General features: G+C 42.4%; 1 protein-coding gene across 4 annotated transcripts in view; it reads left to right on the top strand.

The window, feature by feature from the left end:
- Positions 1–1451: 1451 nt before the first annotated feature.
- Positions 1452–10367, top strand: part of ZNF438 (zinc finger protein 438) — a 39044-nt gene continuing 30128 nt past the window's right edge. For 2 of the 4 annotated variants that reach the window (XM_042817148.1, XM_042817147.1), the window contains exons 1-3: positions 1872–2007; positions 3253–3334; positions 3785–3839. In XM_042817148.1, coding sequence (XP_042673082.1) covers positions 3797–3839 — 43 coding nt within the window. In that variant the 5' untranslated portion in view covers positions 1872–2007; positions 3253–3334; positions 3785–3796. Of the gene's footprint in view, positions 1502–1870; positions 2008–3252; positions 3335–3784; positions 3840–10367 lie in introns of those variants that run through there. The other 2 variants (XM_042817146.1, XM_042817145.1) reach the window with 2 other exon arrangements.

Raw genomic sequence — 10367 nt, 5'->3', positions numbered from 1 at the left:
TGAAAGTTTATATTGTCTCACTATTCTCATCAGTTATCTTCTTTTCTTTCACCAGCAACAGATAAACCCACTGTAGAATTTTATGATGTTTTTAAATGAAAACTAATAGCTGGTAAAGGCACAGACACATTTGCACATCACAATGAATATTTTGTGTCTCTTCAGATAGCAGGTAAATATATCAACAACCATCGTATGGTAATTATGTCTCATTTATGGTTCAAGAAGTCAGTGCATATACTGAGTATAGCAACATTTTTGCTCAAGTAAGTTAGACACAAATGGCTTCAAAAGGAATTACAACTGTTTAGGACAATTTGAGGGTTCTCTTTCAAATTCATTGTATTTTATAGGCTCTGTAATTGCCAAACACTTTGGATTTAGTAGGCACAAAAAGGTGAGGAATAAATTTGTTTATTTTTAAACTTCAGTTCCTGCTGAAATTGTAAATGACTTTTACATGAAGCAGTTCAGATACCTACATTCCAAGCAGAACACCTAACTAAACAAAGTATCTTATTATAAATGTACTTCAATTCTCAAGTGATTCTAAGTCAATTTGTCTGTCCTATCACCAGATATTTCATATGCCACGATGAAGAAATCTGCACATATATTTACAGACTTAAAATATGTTAATGTACTGTTAACTAACAAAGTTTGTTTTTCAGCCTGAGGTATACATGGAGCAATACGGAGGTTTGGAAAGGAGTACATCGTTCTTGCATCTTCTCCTGTCTTGACCTCTATTTTTGCAATTTCTTGTGCTTTTTTTTCCAAGCACATGACAACAGATAGCAGAATTAAATGCTTCCCCTTCACAACTTCCACTTCCCAGAGATGTGCTAATGCAACTTTACAGATCCATCGCTCCAGCAGTGGCTGGGGTGATCCTATCCTCCTCTTTTTCAGCAAACGGCTGTGACCCGACAGAATAGCTGTGGTAAATGGGCTCAGGGGTCCTGGCAGAGCTCCAAAGAGTTTGTGGTGATGGAGACAGCAGAAGACACCAAGCTGAGAGGTGCAGCCGTATGACAGAAGGGAACAGAAGCTGAGCTAGGCCCCATCCCTGGAGGCACTCAAGGCCGGGTCGGGTGGGGTCCTGGGCAGCCCGAGCTGCTGGGGGCAGCCCTGCCCACGGCACAGGGATAGGACCGGTGACCTTTAAGGTCCCTTCCGGCCCAAGATGTCCGCGCGTCTGTGAGGACGAAGGAAACGAAGGGCCAGAAGGACCAGGCGAGGTGGGTGGCTCTGAGCGAGCGCAGCCACCCGCTACAAAGCGCAGGCAACAGCAGGGCGGCGCACGGGCAGGCAAACGTAACCCCGCGCCCAGGAGCCACCCACCGCAGGCCTCAGCCTCCCCTCGGCGGCCCCACTCGCCCGCCAACGCCGGCACCACGCCTGCGCCGCGGCGGCGGTTTCCCCGCGGGCCGTGACGCCACACCGTCTCCGTGACGCCGCGGCGGCGTGACGTGACGCGGCCACGCGGAGGGGCGCGCGTGTAAGTTCCCTTCCCCTGCAGCGGAGGGAGCCGCGGGACGGGGTGGGGGCGGGCGGGACCGCTCCCGGTTTCTGCTCACGCCGCCCCAGCTTCAGGAAGCCGTCGGCGGGGCCGGGCGGTCTGGCGGCCGCTCGGGGCTGGGCAGGAGGAGGAGCCGGGGCCGTCCGGCGAGGCTCTTCCCGCGCTCCGGAGGGTTGCGGCGGGGCCGGGCGGCGCTGAGGCGCCTGTGCTCTGGCCGGGCCGAGCTGAGCTGAGACGCGGAAGCGCCGCGCCGGGTGAGATCCCATCAGCGCCGTGCCCGGATCCGGGTCCGGGTGCCGTCAGCAGACCTCGCCGCCTCCTCCGGGCAGCGCTGCCGTCCCGTAACGCTGCCGAGGTCCGGAAGGAGCCTGAGGGCGCCCGGCCTCGGCTCTGTGGAAGTAGATGCGATCGGGGCGGAGGGCTCCTGCCCGGCCGTGGCTGAGGCCTGTCACCTCCACAGCTCCTTGGGGCTTCGTGTTAACGAGGTAACGACCGTATCCCAAGCACTGAGCGGTCCTGTGTGGCTGGTGTTGGAAAAGCAAAGAAGGAAGTGTGAGAAGGCTTCCTAGAAGCGTTGTGGGAGGGCTGTGAGCGTGCCCTCAGTGAGGCAGATGAGAAAGAAAGCACGAGAGAGGCTTGCTGCACTTTGTCTTGTCCCACGGTCACGACTGCTGGAAGACTGCCCAGTTCTGTGCCTGAGCTGGATCTGTGGGATGCGCCTTACATACTATCGACAGTCTTATCCCCTTCAAGTCAGGAGCCAAGCAGCAAGTAGCAGTTGTTTTCTCACTGCTCTCCTGGGAGCTGTGTAAGGAGCCCGAGGCTCACTCAGTGGTCCCATATCTGTGGTGCAGTTCACCTGGCTTAGTGTAGAAGTTACTGTCGCAGATTTGCTTACACTGATGCATTTGTAATGTGATATGAGCAATGGAATAATTACTATGCAATAAAATCACAGAGAGATGGCTAAAATAAGGTAAATACACAACTCCCCTGGATCACAGGATTAGCTGAGTGCAGCTTGGTTTTTTGCTTGTTCTTTTTTTTTTTTCCTATCTTTTTTTTTTTTTTTTATTTTTTTCCAGGGCTGCACAGCAGCCAAGATACTCAGTTGCTTTTTTTTTTCCCATCTAATCTTATCATAGCTACTTATTTTTAGTAGCAGTTCTGGTGAAGTTAGCTCTTTTTGTTTATTTTATTTATTTTTATTTTTTAGAAGCTATTTTTGTGCAAAGCAAAATGTACGTATCAGCACGAGGGCATATCTTGTTCTTCTTCGGCTGTTGAAGGAATTGGGTTTTGTCCAAGTTCCAGAAAGATCAGAAAGGGAAGAAAGGAAAAACCTTATAACAGTTACGATGCCAGTTTAAAGTATTTCTCACTAGTGATCTGGTGTAATGTGTTGGTTCAGAGAAAAAAAAAAAAAAAAAAGAGTTCTTGCATAATGATAGCTGGAGGGTCAGAATAAAAACAACATGAGTCAAAGGTTTTCAGCGTTTGCACAGTCTGCTTGAGTAACAGATTTTAAGGTGACCAGAAATTCTGTAGCTAGTGTTTACCCAAAAATTCATGAAGGAAATACTAATTTCCTATTTATCTTCTGAGTCTAATTTCTGGGAATATTGGAGCTAGCAATGGCAGTGACAGCATATGATGAGATTTTTGTCGTTGCCAAGTATGACTTTGGATATGGTTAGCAAACGTCATATGTATATGTTTTTAATGTGCAGGTTCAGTGATTGTGCTGCGTTAAACCAACAGGACTTCCTTCACCAGTGACTTGATGTGTTTTGAGGAGTTTTATGTGAAGAGGTAATGTTTATGGATGTGGCTTAATGTTTAAGTGTTTGTATGAAAATGATGATAGTTTTGTGTATGTGTTTGAACCTGATGAGATAGGTATTGACGGGTCAAAAGAAAATGGTCAAATAGTGAAAGCTGTAACGTTATTACCGTTACAGAAACTTACTTTTAAAAGTAAATGGTCAAATCAGGAATGTGCTTACTTACAGTTATTTCAGCAATATCGATTCAAGCATTTATTACTATGTTTTGTAACCTAAATGATGGGAAATGTATGCTGAGCCTCGAAGAACATGGTGTGTTTGCCCCAACTGAGAACAAACACATTTTAGGAGGAGTCTTGTTTATTTACTGCTTTCTTAAACGTATACCTTTGTTTCTAATTTAATATGATGTCGTGACCTTTGTGAAATACATTTTGTGAGAGATTGGGACTTTTCTGTTTTTTCTTTAAAACAGGAATTTAGATGAATGAAATACTTTATTGGCCATAGGAGGGATCAGGATGTGCAAGGTAGGTACTCTGAAAGAATACAGTAAGTATCCTTGCAGAATATTCAAATGATTGATTCAGTATTTAAGTACAAATTAATGGTGTACTGTGAGGGGGGGTTGAAACTAGATGATCATTGTGGTCCTGTTCAACCCAGGCCATTCTATGATTTTATGATTTTTTTTTTGGTGTTTGCTCATTTGAATGCATCTTTGACTTACCATAGTGCAGTGCTTGCAGGTGTTGGTTTGTCCTTAATAAGCTAATTAACTGAGTGGGGGAGGTGTTCAAAAATCTGTTTTAAAGGACTGTTTTCCAGGGTATTTATAGCATAATTAAACACTTTAGGAAATGTTTTCAGTTTGTGGAGCTGGACAGTGAGCTCAGACAGCATTTGATTCAAGTAGATGCAACAGATGTGGGAATAAAAAGCACCATATCTGACAGTTTTACCTGCCCTTAGCAATGGACTTGATTTGGGTTACTAGGTAGCTTCAGAGTTCATGGAGAGTTTTACCTGATCGGTTGAATTTGGCAGAGAAACATTTGATCTCTGAATTAGTCAGAGACACATTGCTGTGCCCAGTGTCCCATATGGAGTCAGACATTATTGATAACTGAAGATAGAAATATCTGTAGGAATTATTTTATGTGCCCTCTTAAAAAAAAAAAAAAAAAAAACCAAACAAAGTGAGCTCTGCATTCCTTTGATAATTCTTATTTGACAACATCCAAACATCTGGAACACATATATTGATGATGTGAGTAAATGAATTTAGCTTTTCTCTAGCTTGGTTACAAGTGGTTGCATCTCACCAATCTGTGTGTCTGTCTCTGCATCAGGTCACATCTCAGTGGAATCCCCTTTAGGTAAATGACTTGTTCTCCCGGGACTGCCCACTTACTGCTTTGATCTTCTCATCAGTGGGGACACTGAGAACTTTTAGGCAGTAACACAGAGTCCTTGTCAATTTGAGCCACATCAAGAGAGAAGACTGACAAGTCTAAGAAGCTACATTTGCTTTTGGTTTCTGTCAAATTTAAACCTAAATATACAAAAGTATCAAAAGCAGCGTTCAGCAGGAAAAGACTACAGGAATTGGCTCCTGCTCATTCCCGCTGAACTGTTCTTTTCATTCCATTTAATGGAGGTTGCAGTTTTTACTTTTTGGTGTAGTTAGCAACAGACTGTCTGAAACTTCTTGCATTTGGCTCTGGAACAGCAAAGAACAAATGTCAGGGAGGTGCTGCGACAGGAATAAAAGTGTTCAGAAAGTATGTGGGAATTTGGGGGGAGGTGACAGGGAAATCTTCCTCCTATTTCTTCCATGCTGGAATTCATATTGTAACGTTTAGAGTTGGTGTTCAGTTCAAAACTTACTGTGCTGCAAAGGTTGGTGTGTTGACATGGGCACGCTTTCCCACAGCTCAAATAGTGGAGAGTTTATTTATAAAGCAAAATATACCTCTGAAATTATAATTGATACTGTAATTATGGAGAACTTGCCTTAAAGAGGAGGCTTAGTGGCCTGTAGGACATTTTCCTGGCTTAGAATAGTCGAGATTTATACTGCAGCATTTTCTCTGTATGAGTCTTTAACAGGAAATAATCCAACAAGGCAGAAAAACTTCAGTAATTAAGAGGTACTGTGACGGGGATGATAAGCCTAAAATAATGATCAACTTTAAATGTTATTTATGGTTGGAACATCTAAATGGTGAGCTTTGCTTTACTTCGTGGGGATCATTGCTTTTTTAAAATACGCGTTCAGAAGCCAGCACTGTGTGGTGCCAGCCTTTCCATAAACCAGGGTGTGCCAGATGTGTGTGGGATCCTGGGGAAATTGGTTGCATTGGTTTCTCTATTTCACTTTGGTAAAGAGCGGAATGCTTCCGAAGTTGCTGTGTTTTTTTCTTCTTTCAAAAGACTGGGAGTTTTGTACCTCAGCCTTGGGAAGGAGGCCGGTTCTGAATGTGTTTCACGCTCATTTGTTACCTGGTGGAATGGTTGCTTGTTTATCTCATTTATAATTTTTTTTTCCCGCTCATTGTCTGCCTGCACTTCAAGAACACCCATTGCCACTGTGCGGGTTAGAGATGATAAGAACGCAAATACGGGTCTAATTTGCAGTGATTTTGATCACAGGTTGCTATGTTTGAGAGTTGTGCCAACTCTCTCTTGATGTGCGTGTATAATGATGTACTGAATGCTTAGTGGAGCCTGAGGGATTTGTTCTCCTGTAGTGAAAAAGTGCTATTTATTTGCACCGTAATCTGCAGAGGAGGATAGCAGTAAATCTTCTGATTTTTCTTGAGATGGTGCTCCTTTATCTTGTGTTTTATAAAACCGTGCTGCCTCCTGCTCCGGGTGATTGTGGTCTAATAGTGACTGTAGCAGCCCTTATCATTTGCAGGGGAGGTGGGATTTGAAGTAGAGAAGTGTATCCTAATTATTGCACACTTAATCACAAAATACAGAAAAAGGCTGACTTTTTTTAAAAGCAGTTATTATAGCAGAATGAGATGCCAGAAGCGTCGTATCTGCAAGATATGTGGGATACTTGCTCTGTTCTCTCAGGTCTTACAAGATCATGACTGGAGTGGGCTGTTCAGATTTAGGAACAAGTCCTGCCATGTTTTCTGCTGACGAGCAATGTAGACATACTGCTGTAAGAAAACGGGGCAAACCAGCTTCCTTTTTAGCTGCGGCATTTGAATGGAGGCTAGGTACTCTGATTTGTTATGGTGCTGTGCCAAGACCAGAGCTGCAGTTCGATGTCAGAGTTCTGCAGAGAAAGTTGCCCTAATTCTCCACCTGCAAAGTGTTTCATCTCTTGGGTGTCTCCCAGAGTGTGTTGTGGAATTCCCACTGAGTTTAGAGCAGTCTGGTTTCTGTCCAGTGGAGATGACTTGTGTGTTGGAAAACAATTCAGCACCTTTGCACTGCAGGTAAATAGACAAGGGAAAACGTGGGTAATAAAAACTGAAAAACGAAACAACCATTTTCTTTTGTTTCCAACAAAATGGCAGTTATGAACTGAAGAAGAAACTTTGACTTCATCAGCGAGTTTTTGGCCTTCATTTAGTTCTTTACTGCACTGCATCTGCTCCATTCGCACGCCCATCCTGAGACATTTTCATGTGTTGCTTTTGTATTTTGCTTTTGTATGTTGTATATCCCATAACTTTATTTCCTTCGTGGTTCCACTGAATGAGTGACTGCAGACAAGCATTGCTCATGCAGGAGTTCGCTCTGCATGCACAGCTAGTGATGACAGTGGATTACATTAGAAGTGAAAGCAAGGAAAAGGAAACAAAATAGGAATCATACAGAATAATTGAGGAAAGAAAGACTGAATGACAAATGAGTTGTCATACACGAGGTGTGGTGACAGTGGTAGTGCTGTTCTGATTTGCAACTTCAACGATAACTAAGGAAGCATGGCATTTAAGTGGTTTACTGTCTATTTTTAATCAGAAAAGTACTTCTTAAATTCCATTTTTTGGGGAGATTACTTGAAGAGTTTACTCCTATGAGTGTACAAGTGTTCCTCCTATACGGGATCTTATTTTGTATAATGTAATGAGGATACATCCGTTGTAGTTTTTAATCAACAAATTCATAGAAGCGCTGATAATTGATTGCTTTATTGCATCTCTTGTTAGGGTTGTTTGCTAATACTTTACAGTATTATCTATCAATAGATGAAAGGTAGTACAGTTTTCTGTAGTGTGAGCTTAAAAAAAAATAAAATCACCTAATGTGGAGTCTTTGAAGAGCATTTGTGTGTGATCATATTCACTTTCCAGCATGGCACTCGGAGGCTTTGTAACTGGGTTCAGCTGCAGCCAGACTGCTCAAATGCTATGTGTATCTCTAGAGAATAAAAACCTCTTTACCATTAAATGCATAGGATAGCTTGAAGCCATCCCATTGAGCTGTGGGATTTATTTCAGGTTTTGGGAAAGTAAAGTAGATAACTGAGGGAGTGAGTATTCTTGCTTGGATAATGCACTGTTTGTTTTGGAAGGAAGTTTCCTATGACTAAATAAGAACAAGATGTGTGACCACCTTCCAGGGAGGAGGCTGTTTGGTCAGCATCAAATTAAAAGGAAAAATTTAGAAGAGGCAATTGCCCATTTTTACATAGTGTTTGAAATGTTTTCATTTTTCTTCTGAGCTTTAATTATACGGTATGTGAATGGCAACAAAAAAGGCCAGAGGTTTTCTTCTGTTCTTGGAAGTATAGCTTTATCACATCGTTGGGAATTTATAGCCTAGTAATATGTAGTGTTTTTTCCATTCCTGTGTTTTACAATTGGTTTGTAGAGCCTCGTAGTTTGGCAGCAGAGAGTTCAGTTTTTCATGATTTTTTTTTTTGGCATGAAAGGGTTACTGTTCACGTTTCCTGTGTAATTCCTTCTGATCTTGCTGGGCTGTAATTACTTTCTTGATGTTAAACATTCCCAGGCTCCTATAACCTTCTAGCCTGCTTGCACTGGCCAAGTTTGTCCCAGGTGATCGTGTGGGCGAACCTCCTGTTTTTAAGGATAAAAATCTCTGCTTCCTGTGTAAGATAGGCCACAAACTCGTTTCTTTGCTGTGCAAACCCAGGATAAATCTTTTTTTTTTTTTTTTTTTTAAATAATAGGGTAACACATCAGCCTTTCAGAGTCAGATTTAGCAGCTAAATTTGTGACAGGCGAAGTGGGTGGGTTTAGAACTTGCTGAATCTTGGTTGAATGATTTCTGGTTCACATTAAAGATTCTTCTCTTAATTCATTTGGAAAATAGGTTGTGATATAAAAAAGATCTTGACTACAGTGTCTCACGTCTGACCGTATAATTGCCCAGTGGTTTTAAGGTTGTTTAAATGGAGAACTACTTAGTTGAGCTTCCAGGATCTTTCTTTTCTTTTAAATTCTTTGCTGAAGCTGTTTATCTTGCAAAAGAATGAGATGGATTCTCTCCTCGACATATAGTTGTTATCTTGCATTTCTTCTAATTTTTAATTTGTGACATGTAAGCATTAAACAAGGTATTATTTTCCTTTTTAATGTAAGTAGCTGCATAGAGCTGAAAAATGTTGGCTTTAGAGGTGTGGGACCTGCAGTGTTCTGTTCTGCAAAGGCGTTGCAAGCTTCTGTGTGCTTCATTTAAGCTGTTCTTCAGGGGGAACCACCTGTAAGAATGCCAATGAGATCTGCTTTCTGCGACCTTTGTGCCACTTTCTCACAGAGTCCAGAAAGATGTGGGGTGGTGATGGTAACAGTGACTGTCTGAACTCTTGTGAACGCATAACAGTGTGTCAGCTCAGTGGGGCACAAATAAATAAAGGTAATAAATAGTGACTTTTCTTTGCTTAGTTCTCATACGTTGCAAAGCCTATGCTTTGACTGTGCAAATAGAAGTTAGACCAGGTGGTGATTCTGTTAACTGTGCTGATTTGCTAATGAAGGATAGGATGAGTGTATTTTAATGAAAACGTCTTTTTATCAGGAGATGTTGAAGTTGATGGCTTAGTTATAACTGTGATGCAGTAGGTGTTCTGCCCTGTTCTTAACTGGGTCCTTTGTCCTGTAGTTGGTAACGTGGCTGTCACACACGTAACGTGTGTGTATTTGTTGTTGAATTTGGAGGTTCTTACCAGCATGTTACTCAAACGCGCAGGAAACAGAGCCTGGAATAAAGTTTGAACACACTAGCAAAGGAAGTGAAGGTGGGAGGGAAAGCCCCCAAGAACAAGAAAACTAACCAAGAAGCACTAAATGAATATGGCTGAACAGGCAGGAGGTGCTGCTGGTATCTTGAAATAAAGCAGTTTGTCATTTAGTTGTTTATCATTACCTTTATGTGATTTCCCGGTGCTGAGATTTCGTAGGAACTCCATCTTCACACAGGGCTCACCTAATGCGTCTGGTTGGTGTTGCAATCTGGGCTTCCTGTGCAGCAAGCACAGCTGGGCAGTGCTTTTGGGTAAAGCCCTTTCAAAACAGCTTGCTTTTGACTTTGGATTAGGAAAACACTGAATTCAGAGTTAGTTGAAAATACGTACAACTGTACCGAAGTCTGCTTGCCATCCAGTAGCAGATAAAGACCTTCTTTCTCTTCCTGTCTTGTTCCACTCCCGTTCAGATGAATACAGTGAGAAATTGTGTGTTATATTATAATTAAAGGTAATCTGTCTTAAGTTTGCTTTATGAGGAGCTTAGAATAAAACAAACACAACTTTCCACTATGAACTTCACCTTTGTGCTAACAAATTCCCTCAGAGGTGGTGAGTTTTGTTCTTTAAAAAGTAAGGCTTCAGAGTCCTGTGCATTGTGTTCTGCTTTCTGTGTCAAAGACAGGTTAAAGGACATAAGCTAGTGCTGCTGATCTTGTGCCATCTTCTGTATGTGTGTGTGCTCGTGTTCTTGTGGTTTAACTTAAATAGAGCTCTTTGATTTAGTTGCCTTTGATGTGCTGGAGGCTAGGTGATGTTTGTAGCTGTGATACAGGGAAGAACTGGGCCTAACATTATTGTATTCAGTACAGAGAAAAAGGGT

Source organism: Centrocercus urophasianus, unplaced genomic scaffold (assembly GCF_019232065.1).
Source record: "Centrocercus urophasianus isolate 14NV4802_14NV808 unplaced genomic scaffold, USGS_Curo_1.0 seq_16, whole genome shotgun sequence".
Classification (NCBI taxonomy): Eukaryota; Metazoa; Chordata; class Aves; order Galliformes; family Phasianidae; genus Centrocercus; species Centrocercus urophasianus.
This window is presented reverse-complemented; position numbering and strand designations above follow the sequence as displayed.